The sequence below is a fragment of the Arvicanthis niloticus genome, chromosome 17 (genome assembly GCF_011762505.2).
Source record: "Arvicanthis niloticus isolate mArvNil1 chromosome 17, mArvNil1.pat.X, whole genome shotgun sequence".
Lineage (NCBI taxonomy): Eukaryota > Metazoa > Chordata > Mammalia > Rodentia > Muridae > Arvicanthis > Arvicanthis niloticus.
The window spans coordinates 16,961,633-16,984,933 of record NC_047674.1 but is presented as its reverse complement, the minus strand read 5'-3'; the positions used below and the strand labels follow the sequence as shown (position 1 = coordinate 16,984,933).

Genomic DNA, 23,301 nt, shown 5'->3' with positions numbered 1-23,301 from the left:
TGTAAAGTGGAGCCTCATCAGAATCCACAGGAGGCAGTGAAGTCATAGGTTTATGAACATCCACATCCTTTAGAGAAGTGCAGAAGCATGCGGCTCTCAGCATCTAGGAGAACAGAAATTTGGCATCGGCCAAACATTTGCAATACTTTGTCGCTGACCATTATAGTTTACACAGTCCAGGAAATACACACATCTGGAGATCCAGCAACCTCTTTGTTTCTCAAAGCTGACTTAGTAGTGCTCTATGGTGTACTGAAGCAACTTGCAGGGAGAAGAAGCCTGGACATGTTTCTGAGTACATCATGCCTAGCAGAGGGTATAGTAGACACCAACTGTTTTGGTTACTTTTCTATTGCTGTGAAGAGACACCATGGTTGGGAGGGGTTCAGTGTGAGAAGATGACCATCATGGCAGGCAGGCAGGCAGGCAGGCATGGCACTGGGGCAATAAGTGAGAGTATATATCTTATCCAAAGTTGGAGGCAGAGAGAGAGAAGACAGGAGGCAAAGGGAGAGAGAGAGAGAGAGAGAGAGAGAGAGAGAGAGAGAGAGAGAGAGAGACTGAGAGACTAGATTTGGCGTGGGCTTGTGAAACCTCAAATCCCACTTCCAGTGACACATCTTCCAAAAGGTCATGCCCCCTGATCCCTCCTAAAACAGTCCCCCCAACTAGGGAACAAACAATCTAGTATATGAGCCTACGGAGGCCACTCTCACACTAACCACCACTCTAACCCTCAGGCTCTTCTCAGAGCTTAATGACTTACAAAGAAGAAAGCAACAAAATCAAGTGAGTGAACCTTGTTTTGGATATAGGAGGAGAAGCAGGGTGAACTCTGATGTCCACTAGAAAACAGCCCCAGGTCACTTGAGTTTAACTAGCAGAGATGATAAGAGTGGTTTCTCAATGTGCAGAAGCAGAAGGGTAAGATGGTAGTCACTGCTGAGCCTGGCCTTATTCTGTAATGATTAACCGAAGGAGGGCACTGGGCCACACAATGACATGCTGAATGTTAGGGAGCATGGAGATAAGATGACGACTAAACTAGTGTGGGGTCACAGCCTGGTAATGTAGGTCCTCTACTATGGCCTTCTGGAAGGATAGTTCTGGAACACAGGATGCCCATGTCTGGCTTGTGTGGCTGTTGGCTTCCATAGATGTGAAACTGCACACACATCTACAAAATATTTTAAAACACAAGTGGAGTCAATGCTAGTGTTATATCAGGTGAGATGGTTCAGCAGGTTGAGGTGCTGTTTCAAAAGTCTTAAAGAATATTTCTAAGTCCAGTCTTTGCTGCATGCTTCTTCATGATTCTGGCTACTTGTATATCTATGAGTGAGCAGAGCTGATGGTACCCACTAGGCCTAGTTTGCATATATACAGTTTCTTAAAACTTGGCATCTGGCTTGTGTGTGCTTTGGGGCTCTGGGCACAGGGTAAGCCCTCAATGTTGAGGGGAGCCATCAGCATTACATTGCTGTTCTCCATAAACAACCTCCAAAATCAAATGTCCGCAGGAGGTTCATACTGAGCCTGGGCAGGAGAGTGGGGTCTCTCCTCCAGGCAGTGACCTCCTCTTCCACTGGATGTGGTTTGGGCAGTGTTCTTTCTAATGCTGAGAGCAATAGCTGAAGCACCAGCCACAGATTTCAGGTTCTGACCTCTCATCAGGCCTGCTCCCTCTATTCTCTTCCTTTTATGGGCATGGCATGGACAGGAGTGGCCACTGCCCAGCCTCAGATAATTCTGCATGGGTAGCCATAGAAGAGAAAAGGTGGAACTTGACATGAGGTAAAACATGCAGAGGCTTGGCAGGTATAGGAAACAGATGCAGGAAAAGAAAGCAGAGAACTAATTTTGGAGGAGAAATTGCACAGCATTTATCCAGACCCTATATGAAAGGTGAAATATAACGTGTGTGTGTGTTACTGCATTTATTTCAGACTTTAAGTGCAGTGAACAGTATCCAAAGCCATTTTTATATTCCATTTCATACATGCTCTACTAAGGTTTAAGAATTTCTTTTGTTTTGATCCATCCCATCTGTTCTGCTTCTTTCAGATACTACTCAGTCCATACCAATAACCTTGGAGGAGCATTATTTGGTGCTGGACTCTCCCAAGGCCACCATACCATAAAAGCCCCTTACATCAGACATAAACTGTGCTAATTCAGAGGTATAGCATTTCTGGCCCCACAATATTCTTGTTTCCCATTTTATTTTATTTCCCATTTTATTTTAAAATGCTTAAGGTGAAAGCTATTTTCAGGGTTTCATCAGTGCCCCCTCTATGGAAATGCAGATGTTTGCATAGCTTTACTGAGACAGCTCTTCCTATTAACAACATCTGCCAGAAATATAGAACCAAGTTGCATCTAAGGCCATTCCTGACATCCCACCAACCAACCTCGAAATCTTAGGATATGTGTTTAAATATTTTGCCCTCAACCTTCAGAGAAAATGTGGTTCTGGTAACACAGCTTTGTGGCTTCCAGACCTTGTAGAGATTAAATGTGAATTTAAGCCATTTAGTATGTTATGACTTGATACAAGCGTGATAAAAACTAAGAATTCGCCGGGGGGTGGTGGCGCACGCCTTTAATCCCAGCACTTGGGAGGCAGAGGCAGGCGGATTTCTGAGTTCGAGGCCAGCCTGGTCTACAGAGTGAGTTCCAGGATAGCCAGGGCTACACAGAGAAACCCTGTCTCGAAAAACCAAAAAAAAAAAAAAAAAAAAAAAAAAAAAAAAAAAAAAAAAAAAAAAAACTAAGAATTCCAATCTTGTAAAAGGGCAAGATTTAATTTTTAGCCAAGATTAATGGTCAACTATTAAGACATTGTCAACATCTGTGTACAACTAAATTATTTCAAAGTTACTTAAGAATGATATGAAAGTACTCATGTCACCAGGATGCACAAGGTATCCAGGGACAGTTACCTGAACTTGTACACTTCTAGCCCAAAGCAAATGCAAGGATCACAACTCTACACTAAACATCACTTCCTATTTCCAGGAAATAGTACTGTTTCCCTAGCCAGTAATCACAATGAACACCCAAAGCACGAGGCACATATTGACATTTTAAAATAAAATGGAAAACAAGAATATTGTGAAGGCCAGTCTTTGCCATGTGCCTCTTCATGCTTCTTGTTATGCTACATGCTACGTTTATGGCACTTGGTCAGCAGAACTAACAGTATTCCTTTGACCTAGTTTATATGTAGAAACATTGCTCAGACTTGGTATCTGGCTCTTATATGCTTTTGATCTGTCAGCCCACTTCAGGCCTTCACATTGAGGGGAACAACCAATGTTGCCTTAGTTCGATTTTCACCAGCACAGGTACACAGAAGCTGCATAGTGAGTCTAGGAAGGAAGGGGTCTTGCCTCCAGAAATACTGCCTCTTCGGTAGTGTCGAGAGTGTCCCTATTCAGGCTGACAACAGCGGCTAAAAGCAGCAAGCACAGATTCAGGTTCTGAGTGCTTGGCCACCTGTTCCCTTCACCCTCTTCCTTTTATGGGCATGGAATGGACAGGAGAGGCTACAGTCTATACTTGGGTAATTCTGCATAGACAGACACAGAAGGGAAATGACAGGGTTTGCTTTGAGATAAAATATACAGAGATGAGGCAGGTGCAGGACAAAGAGGCCTTTGGAAGAGAAACTGCAGAACACTTTTCTAAACACCTACCCTTCGTGAAAGGGTGAAATGCAGAGTCAGATTGCACAGGGCAGCAGTGGCACACGGGAGGCATTTTCATAGAAATATCTGCTGAGTCTGTTCCCAGTCTATATCTGTAGAGCATGGCTTCTCTTCAGAAGAAACCCTCAGCCAGGCCAACATGGCAGACTAACACCAATATGGAGAGACAGAATGCAAGACACTCCAGGTGCTCACCCAGTAGACAGTGGAGCCCCAGAGCTTGTAAAGGAACGTGGTGGCAGCAACTGGTCATCACATGGGGGGGAACTCTCTGAGCCAGGGCCAGATGCATGGTCATGTACATAGTGCCTAACCCTGGAGTCCTGTCCCCACCTGGCCTTCAAAATCACCTTTTCTTGAATTTCATTCCAATGCCCCCAGAAGATTGTAGTCCATGCTTTTTGGAGAATTCCATCTTTATCAGGATTCTGGTCTGACATGGATTGTGTGAGACCTGATAACGAACTTCAGAATGAAGTGAAGACCGAGATTTGTGTTCACCTAGGTCCCTTAACTGAGCACAGGATCCTGCATCCCTCAACGTTCAGGAGGACAGGACTTGAGACTGAGCCACATGCTTGAGCAATCACACTCAAGACTCTTGGGAGCACTTACAGCAGAAGCAGATCCTAGGATCTTGACTTAGAGATCTTTGCATCATTGCCATCTTTGTCAGCTACTTCAAATCCTGTTCCCTGATCACTTTCTTCCTAGCACCGTGAAGTATAAGTCATGGCAAAGGCATTTCCTCTTTGGTTTGGTCAAGCTGGTTTTGCGGTATCCCATATGCTGTGATTCATTGATTGTTACGTGAGAATTGGACAAGGGAGTTAATGAGCTACCATATAAGGTCGTATGCAGCAGACAGGTTATGTGGGAGACTCATTGTGCTCAGAGCTCAATGGCAGTCTAGGTGGGAAAGAAATGGATGTTCAGCACCTTATTTGGGAATTGTAGGAAAGCTAGAGGTGAACTAGTATGCCCTAGGAAAAGATAAGCCTGTCACAGGAGTTTTTATTAGGCAAGAAAAGAAGAGTTTACATTACTGTGGGTGAAGGCAGGCAAAAGGGCAGGGCATTAATGAAAGGCAGGAGGGGATTTATTTTGTAATGATTAACTTAAGGGCACTCAGAGTAGGAGGGTGGCCTGGTGATAAGAAAATGAATAAACTTACATAGGCACAGTGTGTGGAAGGGCCACTGCTGTGGATCTCTGGGGAGATGGACACAGGACTATGTGTGCTCCTTCGAGGACTCTCAGGGCTGCTGCTCCTGCTGTGTGCCCTGCCCTGGGCTGAAGGTGCAAAAGTGCTGGTGTTACCCATGGAGGGCAGCCACTGGCTGAGCATGAGAGATGTTGTGAGGGAGCTCCACACCCGAGGTCACCAGACTGTGGTCCTGGCTCCAGAGGTGACCATGCATATCAAAGGAGACGACTTCTTCACCCTCAAAACCTATGCCTTTCCATACACCAAGGAAGAATACCAGCAAGAAATCCTGAGCAACTCTAAGAAGGCCTTTGAAACACAACATTTTGTGAAGGCATTTTTTGAAAATATAGCATCTATAAGAAAATTTTTAGAGCTCTATGTACATTCTTGTTCAGCTCTATTGCACAATAAGACCCTGATCCAGCAACTGAATTCCAGTGTCTTCGATGTGGTCTTAACAGACCCCATTTTCCCCTGTGGAGCAGTGCTGGCCAAGTACCTACAAATCCCTGCTGTGTTTTTTCTGCGTTCTCTTCCCTGTGGCATAGACTATGAGGCCACACAATGTCCAAACCCTTCCTCTTATATTCCGAACCTACTCACAATGCTTTCTGACCACATGAGCTTCCTGCAAAGGGTCAAGAACATGTTGTACCCTCTGGCCTTGAAGAACATTTGCCATTTATCATCCACTCCCTATGAAAGCCTCGCCTCTGAGCTTTTGAAGAGAGAAGTCTCCTTAGTGGAGGTTCTCAGCCATGCATCGGTGTGGCTGTTCCGAGGGGACTTTGTGTTCGACTACCCCAGGCCCATCATGCCTAACATGGTCTTCATTGGGGGCATAAACTGTGCCATCAAGAAGCCCCTCTCTCAGGTCTGTATTCTGCTTTTATCTCAAGAATTTTCCAGGAAAAAAATAATTTTTTTACTTTCAAATTCTTATTTATCCAACACATCTTTCCAAAGGTGTCTCTCCTCTCCTGAGAGGCTTTAGTTAAATTAACCTATTAAGGAGTTCACCCTGCCATACTTTGGGTTTTCAGGGGCCACTGTTAGGACTAAAGGCTAAGTGAGGGGCTAGGGCTGAGGTGCTAGACTCAATTGGGACTGCCCATGTATCCAGACATGGTTTTCCTATTGGTGGGTATCCTGATTCTGCTCAGAAGCTGAGAAATTGAGCTGTGTCTTGACCTACCAGAGGGTGTGTTGCTTTCAGATTTTTTTCCCCGAAGGTTAAAGGAATCAGCATGTTGGGAGCCTCAGTGAGCATGTCAGTATCCGCCATTCCAAGATGGCGCGGACATCGTGTCCTCCCACTAGTAAACAATTATCTGCGCAGGTGCAAAGGCAGAAAGCGCGCCAAAAGTCACTGCCCAACCCGGGGCGTATTATGAGTAATAAGTGAACAGCCAATCAGAAGTGAACACATTACTCTAGGGTGTATTTAAGCTGTGCCTCTTCCTGTCTTTGGCCCTTCCGCGGTCTTTTCCGCTTCTGCTGTTACAAGTAAAGCCTCGTTTGTAGTAACTACCCGATCACTGCCTCCGTGTCCTTTTTCGCGGGTGAAGGGGACACGAGAGGCGTGTGGAACATCAGCAAATAGCAGTTGTTGATGTGGCAGCTTTTAATATTGCTCTCAGGGATAAAATGGGTGTGTGTTCACACAACACTGGAGCACTCGGCAGAGCTGGAAGCAAGCTAATCAGTAGTTTGTAGGATCAGTTGGATCAGCCACGTAACAAATGCTCACTAGTCTCTGTGCAACTAGGCAGCTACTGTAGATATAACAGAATTGTGTATTTCAAATTTTATATGTAGAAAACTAAAAGAAAAATAGTCTAAAGAAGTCTACCATTACAAAACTTTTTACTTTATCATAGGGTGAACGTAGAAAACAAGTTGTACATTTATGCCTGAGGCCACTGGCTACTTCTCAGTCAAGTCAGATCGTCAGGCAGTAATTGAAACTGTACAGAAATGGTTTCATGAAGATCTGAGGAAGTTAAATGAGTCTGTATTTAATGAGGAAACCTGTGAACTGGGTTTAGGGAAACGCAGGTCAGTAATCCTAGCACTAGGAAAGATGAGGCAGGATTGAGTCCAAGTCCATCGAGGCTGCATAGTAAATGCCAGAGCTAGGATAAATAATGAGAACCTGAGAGGAGAAGAGGGAAGAGGAAGAGGGGAGGGAGAGAGAATAGAGGGCAGGAGAGAGAGAGGAGATGAGGAAGATGAGGGAGAGTAGGGGAGAGGGGAACGGACTGCTGATAATGTGGAATTTGAAAGTCTAGAAAGGGAAGCTGATACAGATGAATGACTTCCTACAGTGGAGAGAGTACCTTTCTTCCAGTTTGGAGGCTGTGATAAAATCAAAGGGAAAGTGGTTACTTGGAAGCAGTAGTTTCTTCTGAATGCTCTCAGCCATGCTGACTAAGCTAAAACTGCATGTGAACCTCGTGCCAGTGTGACTGGCTTTTAAATTCTTGATTGATTTTAAGTGGAACAGGGCCTCGTAATCTTCTGGGTCTTACAGTGTGTTGCTCTTCCTTGCCTACTCCATTCTGGAAAATGAAGGAATCCTCTATAGTGTATTTGAATGCCTTTTTAAAAATTAGGCCATGTGTGTATGCGTATATGATTGCAGGTGCATGTGCGCCAAGGTGCTCGTGTGGAAGTCAAGAACTTCAACTTCGGGTTGTGGTTCTCTCCTTCCAGCCTAGGTTCCAGGGATCAAACTGTCAGGCTTGTGCTGGAATATGCTCTTACACACAGATCCACTGGTGGATTCAAGAGGCACAGGAAATGCTTTGACCACTATGACAAATATTTCCTAAAAGGTGACCTTCTACAGGCATGTCTTCACAAGTGTTTTGAGACAGAGCAATTTTTGAAGAAAGTTTCAAGCTTGACAATTCATTTAAAAAAATGCTTTTTATAGTTGGACCCGGTTGCACATGCTGTGAATCCCTGCACGTAGGAAGCAGAGTAGATTCCTGTGAGCTCAAGGACAGCCTGGCCTACATAATGAGTTCCAGTCCAGCCAGGAACTTTACATTTATAGCAGCACTAATTCAAGACAGATGAGTATTGATTCTTGTGTTCGCTCTCAACTGTTAAAACAAGCCAGAGCTGAAAAACCATGATCTCTGAGTAACCTTGCCATGCCAGGCTCTTTGCCTACCATGGACTCTCTGCAGACAATCTTTTTGTTTAAAGCAATTATATATAATTTAATTATTTTTATTTTATGTGCACTGGTGTTTTAACTGTATACATGGTTGTGTGAGGGTGTCAGATCCTCTGGAACTCAAGTTACAGACAGTGTGAGCATTTATGTAGGTGCTGGGAATTGAACCTGGGTCCTCTAGAAGAATAGCCAGTGTTCTTAACTGCTGAGACATCTCCCCAGCCCCGACAATCTTTTATCCACTGTGTAGTTTCAGACCCACTCATTATGTCCCACCCAGGGTGATGATTTACTCATTTAACTACCACAGAACTGTATGTGTTCATTATCCTGAAATCCTTGATACCTTCTACGAGTTCAGATAAAAAACCCATACCAACAAACTACTCAGCAACTTTTCCTTTTTTATGTATGTGCATATGTGTCATTTGTGTGTGTGTGTGTGTGTGTGTGTGTGTGTGTGTGTAGGTCCAGAACTGATGTCAGGAATCATCCTCAATTACTCTTGAACTTTTGCACTTTATCCAGGATCTCTCCAAAAAATAAAAAAATAAATCCAGAGCTTAGTCAATATGGCTCATGCTCTGGGGAACCCATGTCTCTGCCTTTTGAGGATTATCACCAGACCTTTATTTAGGTTTCTGGAGATGCTTGCCTAGTAAGCACTGAAACCCCTGGGCCATCTCCCCAATCCTTAGTGACTATCTTTATTAGCTCCTTGGGCTGGAGAAAACATTTTTTTGTTTGTTTGTTTCAAAGTCTGGTGGTTGGTCTGATTTGGGACCTTTCTAAATGTATTGCTTAGAAAGCAGCTACCCAATACTGCAGTGACTATTTGACATGATTTCTAAAGACCCTTGTGTGCCCTGTGGGGTGGGATTGACTCTTGTGCTTCTGCTGTGTGCTGTACATATTGTCACTGCATGAGGCTACATTTTCAGGGTAGTAAGGGTATCCAACATATTTTCACATAGTCTAAGTTTATGATAATGTGCTTAGGTCCCATGACCTCTTGGGAGAGAATTACAAAGTGTGGCATCTTCAACCTATTCAGATCCATTTTGCTTCAATGTCTTATGAAGTCTTCACAGATAACATTGAAGTGAGGTAAAATATTCTGTGCTGTGCTCTCTAAAGACAACCATCTTCTGCAAGGTCTATGAAGCACCCAACTGTGCTACAGAATGGACTCTATTGCTTATATAAGTGTGTGTGTGTGTGTAATATATATGGCAACCAAGGAGTTTGTATATCCTTCAAAAGGCACTTTTCACTTCCAGCATCTTCCATTGTTGTAGAACAAACTTAGGCACTAACCAGCCAAATGTTGAGACCTTGACTGATAAACATAACCCTAAACTTTCAGAGAGAGCACGATCCTAGCAACCCTCCTTTTTGCTCATTGAAATGAATTCCAGACTTCTACAAAACATGGGAAGAATAAGTGTGATACACACTACCAAGTTCGTGGTAATTCGTTGCAGCAGTAACAAGGATCTACTTAAGTCTACTTTGTTCAGTTTAGGTGCTTTAAAAAGCTTAGTTTTAACCTTTCATTTGAACAGTGGTTAATATCAATCAATATATTGTTCCTATATCAGCATGATTTTAGGTAAACTAAAAGCCATTCTTTTCAACTTATCTTAAACTAAAGACTCAATATATGTGTATCTTTCACCTCGGTTCGAATGTGGGGAAGTGGAGCTATAAGGTTCAAGGAAAGGTCTCTGAGTCGAATTTTCAACAAAATGGACACTGTGCAGTTTTAGGTGCTGTGAACAATGTTTCCTGGCACTAGCACATAACGGTGGTCTGCCTCAGGATTAAGTTTAATAAGTGCCAAAGGCATACAAGATATTTACAACAGGCATAAAGACCAAGAGAGATCCTATCCCTGCGATCCCAACAATAACAAGAGGCACCGACATGAGCTGCATATAATGTCTTGAATACAGTTGTTCTGAAAGTAGAGTTCCCTTGAAAACGCGTTTCAACAAAAAAGTCCTGATAGTCCTTACATCGCACTTTATGTCTTTACTGAGTATCGATGCGAAGCAGCTGCTCTTTGCCATTAATTATCAGGGACTTTAACTCTCCATCTTCTTCCACTTCCACCCTTTCTTGGCCATTCTCAACGATTCTCTTGGTGGTGATTTTTTTGCCATTAATTATTTCGGTGGAGGTTGACACCGACTTGTAGTTGCCTGCCGCCCCACCGCCGCAGGACATGGAGAAAGAAGAAAGGCCTGAGTTTCCTGGAGAACCGAAGGATGTGAATCCAGTATCTAACGAAGCGAAGCCACCCCCAAACCCTGGGAATTCGGTAAAGGAGGTAGAGAAGGGTACAGCCCCTCGGCTTCTGCTTCCACGGGTGCTCCTCCGATCCCCAAAAAAGTTCTCGAGCGGATCTCCGAAGAAGTCGAAGGAGAAAGGGTCGTGGCCCCCGAAGAACTCCCTGAAGACCTCGGCAGGGTCTCGGAAGGAGAAGACATACTGGAAGGCGTCGTGGAACGGGCTGCCCGCTGCGCCGCCTCCGCCCACCTCGCCCACCTCGCCGCAGCGGTCATACACCTCGCGCTTGCGGGCGTCCGATAAGACCTCGTAGGCCTGCGCCACCTGCTTGAACCGCCTCTCGGCCTCCTCCTTGTGCTCGGGGTTCTTGTCCGGGTGCCACTTGAGCGCAAGCTTGCGGTACGCCTTGCGGATGGCCTCAGCCGAGGCCTGCCGCGGCACGCCCAGCACCTCGTAGTAGTCCACCATGGCGGCTGGCCGGCCCGCGGCCTCGGCGCTGGAGCGCTGGTGGCAGCTGCTGAACGCCCGCCTACCGGCCGGGGCCGCACTCCCTTATGACGCAGATGTCTCTCATTGGCGGATGCGGGCGGTGCCTCAGCCTATCAGAATGGAGGGTCCCAGGGGTTGGTTGTGCTCCCAGGGGTGCCCAGTGATGCCCTTAGAGACAGGACCAAGTCTAGCATCCTTGCTGTTGTGATTGGGTTGTCCTACAGTACGAAGAACAAAGGACGACTTAGGGGAGAGAGGCTTTGACTCTGGCTGCCAGAGAAAAGTACTATTTCCTCCTTTCCTCCTCCTCCTCCTCCTCCTCCTCCTCCTCCTCCTCCTCCTCCTCCTCCTCCTCCTCCTCCTCCTCCTTCTCTCTCTCTCTTCTTTCCCTCCCTCTTCCTTTCTGCCCCACCTTCCTCCTTCTCTTCCTCCTCTCTACCACTCCTTTTCCTTACTCTTCTCCCCATCCCTTCTCCTGATGTTGCTTGCCCTTCTCTCCTTAGCTGTGTAGCTCAGGCTGGTCTTGAACTTGCAGTAATGCCCTGCTGCCTCAGCATCGTGCATTGTGGGTTTACAAGTGTGCCTCACAAAGCTGGCTTTTTAAAATGGATTTTTGTGCCCTGCCTCAAGTCTTCTTTCCATCAGCCAGGCAATAGGATAAGAAGGTTGACAAGAGTGGGATTTGTCTGACCCTGGTCTGAAGGGCAGTGGTTTGTGAGGAACTGAGGTTCTTGAACATCTTGTCTGCAGGACCCTTTGTTTTCATTTATACGGCTCTGTGAGAAAGTAAGACAATGAAAAACATGTCTATCAGGTGCACGCTAACATAAATCATGTTCTTAGGAGAAAATCGCTTCTTCAAAACAAAGGGTGATGCGCGTTTGTGTCCTTCAAATCACTCTAGCATTGGGCTTCACAGAACCGGATTCTTCTGCTTCTGCATTCAGTCTACTGTGATCTCATACATGGAGTAACCTTCGGAAAACTCCAGCATATGCCTATGAGAAAATGAGATCTTTGAAAAGTCAATATTTCTGTTGATGGAAATAGTTTCAACTTTGTCAAATTCCTCTGGAAGGTCCTTCGGGGATCCTCGGGGTTCCTTAGTTAACACTTGGAGAGCCATTGTTGTTCTGAGCAAAAATAATTGGAACTTGTGGCTGTTTTTGAAGCTCTGCCGGTGAAGTGTTCTTGTTGCCACTAATACTGTTGTAGTATCACTCCGGCCTTCCTTCAGCCTTTGCTTGACACTTGTTTTAATCTCCACTTCTTTGTGGGTTTTTTTTTTTTTTTTTTTTTGAACACTGTATGACCTTATTTGATCAGTGGTGAGGCAACATGCATCTATAAAAGTTACATAGTTCTAAAGGGAAATGGTTAACCAATGAACTTTTAAAGATTCTATCATGAAGGGTATTAGGTTTAATCAGAAGTGCTAGTATGCTAGAACAGTCATTTGAGTTTATGTCACAACCAGTGACTGAACTTGAACCTTTAGGCCTGGTACTTGGTACACATGAAATAAACAGTAATCAAATCCTGATTAGGAGGAAAGGGCACATGGATTGGACTAGTCAGAGGAGCCAGAGATGAGGAATACTCTGCAAAGTGACCCAGGGTCTAAGGAAGAGCAAGGCTAAAGGATTTGAGTTTTCTTATGGGCCCTATGAAGCTGTTGACCAAAGTACCAGAAGCAGTGGTGGTCTGGGATAATACAAGGGCAAACCGATAAAGTGAGGGGCGGAAGCTCTAAAGTAAGACCACAGCAGCTGCATCTGAAAGAGTGAACACTTGGCTTAAGTATTGTGTCTATAGTAAAAGTAGATGAGTTTTGTAGCTATCCAGTGGCCACGGATGAGTTTGCCTGAAAGGAGGGCTGGAAATGAAAAGGAGATGGAGGGGTGAGAGAAACATGGAGCCAAGACAAAGTTTTCTGATCAAGGCTCATTTATCGAAAGGCAATTGTGGGTATATAAGCACAAGCAGGGGAGTGCAGCAGGGTCACTAAACAACAAGTCCAGGATATGTCTGAGAAAAGCAAGATGTTTATCAGAGTGTGCATGGCTGTTGTGGGCTGTTTGCAAAAACATCATGCTAGAAAAACAAGTCTCTTGTCAGGGTGGAAAAGTTTCAACCTTCAAATATATGGCCCGAGGTGGCTGCAAAGATGATAGCCGCTTTCAGCTAGGACTTGCCTCCCAACAGAGTTTGTACAAAAACTCTGTTACTGAATGCACAGCTATGGACTGGCCCCAGGGTTGAAACCCTGCCTATGAGGAACATATCCATCTATTCTTGACTTAGCACATAGGCAGCTGTGGGAACTTCTAGATGATTAAACGGCAGGACAGAGAAAAATGCTGCAGAGATTTGAGGAAAACTACCTTTTCCTCTAAGGGTCCTTAGCTGATTCCCAGGACGACATAGAGCTTGTGTGTTTTGTTTAGTATCAAGCTCCATTCTTATCCCATCTAAGGAGCTAGATGTCCCATAGATGGGAATGTTAGCTTCTGGTTCTAGCTTAAAAAGAAATCCCTCCCATGAGTCACCACATTCTTCAAGGGCCTCCAAAGCAAGACCACATTCATGCTCTGCTCCATGTTTCCTCAGCAACCAGAGGTACATCTTGTGGTGCTCTGGGATTGTTTGGCTTAAGTGCTTCTCTGACTCCTGGGTCCCTCCTTACAGGCAATATCTTTATTTGAGTTTTGGCTCTGAAACCTAGCATAGCACCCAGAGCAGTCAAATTCACATGTTCCATATATATTGGTGAAGGAAGGGATTAGCTTTAAAGTTGAAAGGGCTTGGGTCTGCTCATGTTCCAGAGCACACTTGTCATTTGATTGTTTTGAAGTGGTTCTCCTTGTTGATCATAAGAGATGTAGATTGCTTTGCATTTTGATCAGTGAACAGTGTTCCATGGCCAAAGATAGGGTTGGGCCCCAACCATTCAAGTGCACAGTAGCTGCAAGAAGCTCTGAGGTAGCACATTGTCTGCTTTGCCTGTGACTCTGGGTTCTATCTCTGGCTCCATATAAATAAAAAAAAAAAAACCCTCAAGGTTCTGAATGATAACAGGAACACGTAGTCATAAAGGCATTAGAGTGTTTGCAGGCTCTTTGCCCCATATAAGCTGCAGGTGAGTTCTCACAAAATGGGGCTTCCACGAACTACTACTGATCTTTAAGTTTAACACGGATTGTGAGGGTTGGGGTCTCAGATAAAAGCACAGCGGAAGCAAAGGCATTGCTACATCTTTACCACTTACCAAGAACTAAGAGTGATGAAGTGACTGAGCTCAGGAAGGACTTAAGAGTTCAGAGTGCATTGTGCATGGTGTGTGTGTGTGTGTGTGTGTGTGTGTGTGTGTGTGTTTAAAACACACAAACAAAACTGGAATTCTGTTGAGAAAGAGTGAAGGCACAAGAAAAGAGGAATGAGAAGCGTCCTGTCAACTGTGAACCCTAGAACACCAAATCTTTGAAGCTAAGTTGTTTCCCCCTTAATGTTCTCAGCACAGCCACATGCCGCCAGGACTAGTACTGTGCTCAATACTGGGGTCAGGACTTTCTTCCTGGGGCTGTATGGAACATCAGTGGATCCCGAGAAAGAGTGCAGGCTGGGTTTTGCCCACAATCTGGCTGCTCACTTTGGGAGGCATTTCCATTCGGCAGCTCTTCCCCTAGTCTCCAAGGGCCCCAGGTAATGCTATTTGAATACCTTCTTGAGCTCAAAGTCCACCCTTCTGCCTTTTCTTCATTCATCATGGTGAGGGCATGACCTTAGGTTCACACCTTTCCATTCAATTTCTAACTAGCTGGAATTTCCACTAGAGATGTGTCTGGATGCTGCTGGAGACTGGAAGTCAAGAGTGCAGGCTTTAGGCACTGATATCCAGGGCTGTCTCTTAGCTCTGCTAAGGACTCTGGCAAATGTCTTTGCTTTCATCAGCCTAAGTATGCTTATAAAACGAGGGACATACCATCTGCTTTTACAAGACAGCACTCTGGGATAGGATGTGTTGCAGAGTGTTCAGCTTGACGGCACTTAACACATAGCACACACCTGACGGTGTTGACTTCAATTCAATCATTAGAATTTCCTCTTGGCCTCAGGCAAATGTGATGAGCACAAGTGTACTAGCTGGCCCTTACCTAGTTTGATGTTCTGTTTAGAATATATTTTCTCACTGCCTCTCTGAGGGACTCTTGGAGAGGACTTCTGTTTACAGACCCATGTGACTTTGCCTTCTTGGTCATTTTCTACCCCAGCCTGGTGCCACTCATTTGCATCCTCAAAAGGCCCGATTTATCCGTTTGAGCTGAGAGTCTGTCTCTCTTCATAGCGGAGTCCTGGAAAGGTGGGGCACTGCTCTGTGCTGGTTTCAGCTGCCATCTTGAAACCCAGCCCTGTCCTAGACTCACTAAGGAGGAAGTGAAAACGGCGGCAGAGGCTGTCTTAGTAAAGTCCTCTGCAAGCATAAGGACCAGAGTTTAAACCCCAGAAGCTACATGAAAATTCTGGAAACAGTTGACCATGCCTGCAATCGCAACACTGAGAAGCTAGAAAAAAAGAGGGAGATTTGTTAGTTCGGCAGCCTTCCTATCTGTAGCTTAACTGATAGGCTCCACTCCAGTGAAAGAGCCTGCCTCAAACACAAACTGTATAGCCTCTGAGAAATAACACCCAAGGTTACCCTCTGGCCTACAACCCTTCCCCCCCCCCCACACACACACACCACTTTTTTAAATGATGGAAATGATTAAGAGGAACCCTGGGCGATGATGGAGGGCTTCCATCAACAAAAGTGACATTTCAGTACAATGTTCCTTTCTTTCCAAAAGACTTTCTGAGTACCTGTTAATCTTACATGTGGCAAAGTGTTAGGCTTTGGCACTTTACAGTCCTTTTCTGCTCCCTTTTAACCCTTTCTGGCCTACGAAAATGCCAATTTAATGAGTCCAAAATGGCCAGAGACGGTTGGGCTCACTATATGCACTTTTAAAAAAAAATGCAATTTGAGGAAGGAATACCAGTCAGTTTGACTGCTGTTATTTATTAAGGAAGTCAGTAAAGCTCCACCCACTTTGTCACGGAATGCAAATGTTCTGTGTTCTTTGCCAGTTCGTTGACAGCTTAAGTCATGGGGCACAATCAAACATTAACTGGTTGCACAAGTTTCTTCTCATGAGTCATGAACAGGTTTAAGGTAGACCTCCGGTGGCAGCAGAGGGAGCGGTACCATGCCTGTGGTGTGCCGGAGCTTGCGCTTGCTTCTGCTTCTTCCGAGCCTTCTGTTGTATGTGTTCGGTCCCTCTGCGTCCCATGCTGGGAAGCTGTTACTGTTCCCTATAGATGGCAGCCACTGGCTGAGTATGCTTGAAGTTATTCAGCAGCTCCAGCAGAAGGGACATGACATTGTGGTCATAGCACCTGAAGCCTCAATTCACATAAAAGAAGGATCATTTTACACTCTGAGGAAGTACCCTGTGCCATTCCAAAAGGAGAACGTGACAGCTGCTTTTGTGGAACTTGGGCGGAGTGTCTTTGATCAAGATGCTTTTCTGCTGCGTGTGTTCAAATTATACCAGAGAGTCAAAAGGGACTCCAGTATGCTCCTGTCTGGCTGCTCCCATCTGCTGCACAATGCTGAGTTTATGGCCTCTCTGAAAGAAAGCCACTTTGATGCTATGCTGATGGACCCTTTCCTTCCCTGTGGCTCCATTGTGGCTCAGTACCTGGCTCTGCCTGCTGTGTACTTTTTGAATTCATTGCCATGCGGCCTGGATTTGGAAGCTACCCAATGCCCTGCTCCATTGTCCTACGTGCCCAAGAGTATGTCTTTCAACACAGACCGCATGAACTTCCTGCAGCGGGTGAAGAACATGCTCATTGCTTTGTCAGAGAACTTTCTATGCAGAGTTGTTTATTCCCCCTATGGGTCACTTGCCACCGAAATCTTACAGAAAGAGGTGACTGTCAAGGACCTTCTGAGCCCTGCATCTATCTGGCTGATGAGAAATGACTTTGTGAAAGATTACCCCAGGCCCATCATGCCCAACATGGTTTTTATTGGTGGGATAAACTGTGTTCAGAAAAAAACCCTAGCCCAGGTGTGTATTTGAACGGTGCCTTTCCATGTCTGTTGTTCTTTGTGGGAAAGGAACTTTCCATAGGTATGTGCTGAGGTCAGTGAGCTTGCTGGGTCGGTTTCAAGTGCTCTCTCTTCTTAACTTCTATTCTCTAAGTCTCACAGTCTTGAATTTGTCCTTGGCATCCTTTTCTCACTTACTTCTTTGTATACAGTGTTCTGGGAAAACATATCTTGGGCATTTTATCCCTGGGGAATTCAATTTAATGCAACTAGCATTAATTGTCAGAAGAACTGCTGTGTTTGGGACACTTCTCAGAGAACGGAGCTGTGTTTTATGAAGCATCCCTTTTTGGAACTCGTGTCCTTGATTCAGGCACTAGTAGCTCAAGTCTGAGGCAATTGTTCTTTAACTCTTATGGGTCCTGGCAGGAGTCACTCACTACCTTTATGGTCCTCGTTATTGTTCTAATGTCTAGATATTCTGACAGGAAGCTAGATATTGCAGTCTTCCCCTCCTTCCAGTAGGGCAAGGTGTCATCCCTCTGTCTGAGTGAGAGACAACCTTGGTAAAAGAATGAAATTCAGAACCACAATCATACATGTTGAGTCTGAAGTAAATAGCTAATAGGAGATCCAGGAAGCCAGAGACAGACAGATACTGATGAAAGAGACCAATCATGGAGGTAGGCAAGTTTGGGCTTGGCTCAAGGGAAAGACTTCTGGCAGGTAGTCTAAATGGATTCTGGGAGAGCAACAGATATTTTGTTCAGAGTTCAGAACCAACTCTGCAGCTCTTAGCAGAATGTAAGAAATAGTTAAAGTTCTCGTCAGCTGGAGAGAAGTATCCCTAGAGAGAAGGTCTTCCTTTTGGAGCATTTATCAAAGATTATTTGCAGCTAACATGTTGCCTCACTGTTAGGCTGTCCCAAGGACTGTGATGTTGTGGCAAAGTTTAGGGCATCTTGTGCCAAGTAGAGGGGACTCACTTTTGTTGGATCCACAAAAGTTGATGCAGAATCATTGTCCAACCTGCCTCTGTTGCTTACTCTATGGGCGTCTGTACACAAACTTGCGTGCCAGTTAAGCCTTAGCTAAATCCTGCTATCTGACTGTGGATGTTTATGACCCTACAGATCTGATTTTGTGCCAATCACACACTACTGGCTGCTGAGTAGGCGTGGGAGGCCATGCAGGAAGAAAAATTAGACTGATCTCTTTCCATATAAGATTACATGTATCTTGAAGAAGCAAAGATTCTAGACTGTAGGTAAGCTATGAGCTATCTGGAGGTAGCGGGAAAGCAAAGGGCACTTGGATGTGAGCTGCCTGCCACCAAGAAAGAAGTGCCTGGAGAGGGAAGGAAATCAGGATGCGATCCTAGAGAAGAAAGGCTTTAGAGCAACCAACTCCAGTGTGCTCTTAAACAGATCAAAATCCAGGGCCACGGCAGAAAAGCCTTGCCTGGCCCCTCTGACTCTTTAGATGGGCCCAGTGGGTGAGGCCAAGGTGCCACTGCTGTGATGATCCTCGGGAGTAGGGGTCTGCAACAGCCTGGCCCATAGGTAGGTGGAAGAGGGTTGTTCCTCTGGGAAGGTTGCCCAGGGTATGTGATCCTCATGTGTTCAGGATAGAGTTTGGTAGAAGTTTCTCTGTATCTTACATATAGGGGGATCAGGACATGATTTTCCCAGGAAATTTTGAATTTTAGTAATAAAAGTACCATGTTCCAGGCAGCTCCTCAGCTACGGGCAGCCTGGCATATCATACCATCATGCTAATGTTCTCCGAGTTCTTTGGAAACAGTTGAATCATCTGAGAGACTCTTAGTGGTTAGTTAGCTTATTAATAACGTACAGTATGGGAGAACTGCCATGCTGCTTAGAGTCTGTTTCCTGTATGGGGCCACAGGTAGGAACATGTATATGGACCTGTGTCACGTCCATGGATGCACATTCAGGTGTAGGCACACTCACGTATGTGCCTCTCCTTCTCTTATGGGAAGTCAGCACATTACCTGGATTCCGTATCTCCAGGGAACCCCACAGATAACCCTGTAAGCAAGAAATCCTCCTGAACTAACAGCGGACAAGAAGACAGTTGCCATGGTGATTTTTGTTTATTACATACACCCCTTCACTGACTTCCATAAGAGGAAAGTAACGTGTAACCTAATGTGATCGGTTCCCCAGGAATGTGAGGGGCAAGAGATGAACTAGAAATGTCTTTTTTTTTTGCTCTAGGAATTTGAAGCCTATGTCAACGCCTCTGGAGAGCATGGCATCGTGGTTTTCTCTTTGGGATCGATGGTCTCAGAGATTCCGGAGAAGAAAGCCATGGAAATCGCTGAGGCTTTGGGCAGAATTCCTCAGACAGTAAGATGGTTTTGCATGACTACTTCATATCTGTTTTTAATGACAGTTCTAACTCCAGAGTTATGGGTCTATAAATGCAGAATTTGGGGATCTGGAAATCTTCCGACATTCCGCAATGTTGGTGTTGTTATTATTGTTATTAGCATTAGACGATGATGATTATTACTGTTATTATATTTTGCAATTTCATTCAGACACTCCTACACAATGATCTGTCTCACTCAGATTTCTCCTTTTCTCTAGGAAACTCCAAAGTATTAGGGAGAAACTGGTTAAAAATAAGCATGATACTGTTTGTTTTTTTTTTTTTTTTTTCATACCAAATGATGCTGTTGCACCAAAAAGATTTAGTTTTTGTTTGCTCTTGCTTGGTTAGTTCGGCATTCACTTGCTTAGTTAAGAAAGTTTCCGTTTGCAGTGCAGAAAAGTGAAGAGTTTCCCGGCGCCTGGCTTGGTGGCTTCTCACACTCAAATCACCAGGCTTCAGCATCAAGATACAGTGTTGTCTGAGCTCCATGGACTTCCTATGCACCAGACCTCCCACCATGCAGAGGCCATAGGTGTTCTTTCATATGCCTGGCCTTTCCAGCTGGTATAGCAGATTTTTTTTAAAAAATCACATTGTGTTCTTTTATTAAACCCTGTGCTTTCTGTCCCTACAAGGTCCTGTGGCGCTACACCGGAACTAAACCATCAAATCTTGCAAAGAACACAATTCTTGTCAAATGGCTACCCCAAAATGATCTGCTTGGTAGGTTGAGGACATCTGGCATGGAGGTCAAACCAGGGTAAAATTAAGAAAATGACAAACATGAATGTTTTAAATGATTGCTTGGCTTGATTGTGGCCCATACACATAACACATAGCATATATCACTCCTCCCCCTCCCCCGCCCCCAGTTTCTACAATGGTCACGTGTAGATAACAATCCCTGGGGTATTCTTGGAATCTAGACATTGTGAGGCCGGAGAGCTCAGCATCCCTGTCTGTTGTGCTTCTCAGGTCATCCGAAGGCTCGGGCGTTCATCACACACTCTGGTTCCCATGGTATTTATGAAGGAATATGCAATGGGGTTCCCATGGTGATGATGCCCTTGTTTGGTGATCAGATGGACAACGCCAAACGCATGGAAACTCGGGGAGCTGGGGTGACCCTGAATGTCCTTGAAATGACTGCTGATGATTTGGAAAATGCCCTTAAAACTGTCATCAATAACAAGAGGTAAGTAATAGAAAAGAAAAAAACAAACAAAAGCAAAAAAAAACCTAAAAGCACCTACTTGTATTCATACCTATAGCATTTACAATCAACACAACCACAAATACATAAAAATCTATATTTATATAAGATAATGTGGGAGTTATTCCTCCTTATAAAATGACTTTATATTTTACCATAGAATTTGTTTAAAAATTTTTATTTTCCCTAGATTTAAAATCTTCAATTAAAAATAATATCACCATAGTAGGCATCTCATCGCTGAGATCCTGCAAAGAGAGAAATGTCCCATCTAAAGCTGTGTAGGGGTGGTGTTGGAGAGATGCAGCACTCTGTGGGTAAGAGCTCTTGCTGTACAGGACTGAGGATTGAGTTCAACCTCCAGCTTTTATGTGAGATGCTAGGCCTCAGCACAGTGGAAAGTAGAGGCAAGAGAATTGCTAGGGCTTGCTAGCTACCTGCCTAGATCCTGATCCAGTGAGAGACAGCCTCAGAGAAATAAAGTGAAGTGCTATAGAGGAGAATATTGTCTTACAGCCTTTGAGTGAATGCATAGACACACGTCTGCACAGACACAGATGTGCGAGCGTGCGTGCATGCATGCACACACACACACACACACACACACCCCATGAGATCACTTTGTCTCTACTTGAAATTTAGTATATTGCTGTCAAGGTTACTGGAACTATTTTGCTGAAGAGCTATGAGAAGACCAGCATGGTGACAGACACTTGTAATCTCAGCACTTTGGTGACAGGAGGATTGCTACAAGTTCAAGAAGAGTTCAAGGCTATATAGTCAAGAATCTATTTTAAGACAAAACCAAACAAACAAACACAAACAAATACAAACAAACAACAGCAAAAACCCCAGGCAACAGTTTAAAAAGTAAGGAGGTGGAACCATGGCTTGACAGTTAAGAGAGCACTTGCTGCTCTTCCATACAACCTTAGTTATTTCGCAGCTCTAGGAAAAGCCAGTGCCCCTTCTGGCCTCCATGGGCATTGCACTCATGTGTATACGCACACATAGAGACACAAACACATTAACTCAATAAAAATAAAATCTTCAAAGCAATACCGCAGCATTTTAGAAGAAATAGCAGCCAGTGGTAGATTTAACTCAGCACCGGCATGTTTGATACTCATGAGAACATGTATGTAAAAGAGTTTTGGGCACATGCGTCAGCCTGTCTTCTGTTGCAATAACAGAATACCCAGAATGCCATGACTTATGAAGGGTGAAAGTTTATTTGGCTCACAGTTCTAGAAGTTGTTGGGCTTCTCCAGCAGGGAAACTACATCTAAGGGTCTCCTGCTACCTCCCCACACAGTACAAACCTGGAGGTTCAAAGGATGTGTGTATGCAAGAGACAAACCACAAATGACATCCTTGCTTGATCACAGCCTACTCTCACAGTGACAGGTTCCAGCTCTCGGGACAAAGGCCACCATCTCTCTCAGTGTCTTCTCACCTCCCAAAGGTTCCACTCCCTTTCTGTACCTTCACACTGGGGACAAAAGTTCTCACACACAAGCTTGTGGGCAGCACATTCAAACCACACTACTCTTTCATCTGTAGTTGATGCCTCTTCAACTTCATTTTACCACAAGAAAGGCATAGTATAATTTCCTACAAAGAAATCACTAAAAGCAAGCAAGCAAACAAACAAAAACCAAAATAATAATAGTAATAATAATAATAATAATAATAATAATAATAATAATAATAAAACCCAACCAAACAAAACCCTTTTCTGGTTATATTAGAAACACGCTTCTCTTCTTAACTGGAGTCAAACCTAAGGGGATGCTGTCTGTTATGTGGGTGTCCAGGCACTAACGATTGCCTTGTGTTCAGCTACAAGGAGAACATCATGCGCCTTTCCAGCCTTCACAAGGATCGTCCTATAGAGCCTCTGGACCTGGCTGTGTTCTGGGTGGAGTACGTGATGAGGCACAAGGGGGCACCACACCTGCGCCCAGCTGCCCATGACCTCACCTGGTATCAGTACCACTCCTTGGATGTGATTGGCTTCCTCCTGGCCATTGTGTTGACGGTGGTCTTCATTGTCTTTAAATGTTGTGCCTATGGCTTCCGGAAATGCTTTGGGGGAAAGAGGAAAGTGAAGAAGTCACACAAGTCCAAAACCCACTGAGAAGTGGTGGGAAGCAAAAGAGAAGTATTAGTGCATTATCCAATCAGTTGAAACTTGGAAACGAGTGTTTATCCACGTTGTTTTTATTAGGGAAATAATTCACCATACATCATGTACCCAGAAGATTTTTTTTTAAATAAAAACAATCTAACTGCTGGCCACACCCATAATGAAAGGTACTGGAATGTGTGATCTGCTTCTCCAGTACCTTCAGACTGGATAACCCTTGCCGTCTGTTGGTAACTTACAGAAAGTTTGGCACTCTGCCTTCAGTGACAGCCCCTCAGTTTCCCCTGCCTCTGTCAGCTGATGGTTTCCTTTCCTGTTCTCAGACTGTTGTGACCTTCCCCAGTGTTAGCCATTCCTCACTGTGCTCATGAATTGTGGGTGGCACAGCCTTTGTAGCTTTGGGAGAAAAAGATGAGGCTCTGACCCTGGTGACCCTGTGTTTGAGATAATAATCATTGCTGTGTCTGGATTTGATAAAAACTAAAGTATGTTCTAAGGCAAGCACATCTGTAGTGTTACCAAACCAAAAATTTATCAATAAATTCATATAAATTGTA

At 44.6% G+C, this 23,301-nt stretch overlaps 2 protein-coding genes across 8 annotated transcripts in view; one reads left to right on the top strand and one right to left on the bottom strand.

Moving 5' to 3' along the window:
• Nucleotides 1-23,301, top strand: part of LOC117722735 (UDP-glucuronosyltransferase 1A3) — a 134,726-nt gene extending 111,425 nt beyond the window's left edge. For 5 of the 7 annotated variants that reach the window (XM_034522007.2, XM_034522010.2, XM_034522009.2 and 2 more), the window contains exons 2-5: nucleotides 19,223-19,354; nucleotides 20,018-20,105; nucleotides 20,358-20,577; nucleotides 22,438-23,301. In XM_034522007.2, coding sequence (XP_034377898.2) covers nucleotides 19,223-19,354; nucleotides 20,018-20,105; nucleotides 20,358-20,577; nucleotides 22,438-22,735 — 738 coding nt within the window. In that variant the 3' untranslated portion in view covers nucleotides 22,736-23,301. Of the gene's footprint in view, nucleotides 1-4,915; nucleotides 5,795-16,098; nucleotides 17,002-19,222; nucleotides 19,355-20,017; nucleotides 20,106-20,357; nucleotides 20,578-22,437 lie in introns of those variants that run through there. The other 2 variants (XM_034522006.2, XM_034522005.2) reach the window with 2 other exon arrangements.
• Nucleotides 5,803-11,386, bottom strand: LOC117722737 (dnaJ homolog subfamily B member 3). Its single transcript, XM_076914852.1, has one exon. The coding sequence runs from the start codon at nucleotides 10,865-10,867 to the stop codon at nucleotides 10,142-10,144; it is 726 nt and encodes a 241-aa protein (XP_076770967.1). The 5' UTR covers nucleotides 10,868-11,386; the 3' UTR covers nucleotides 5,803-10,141.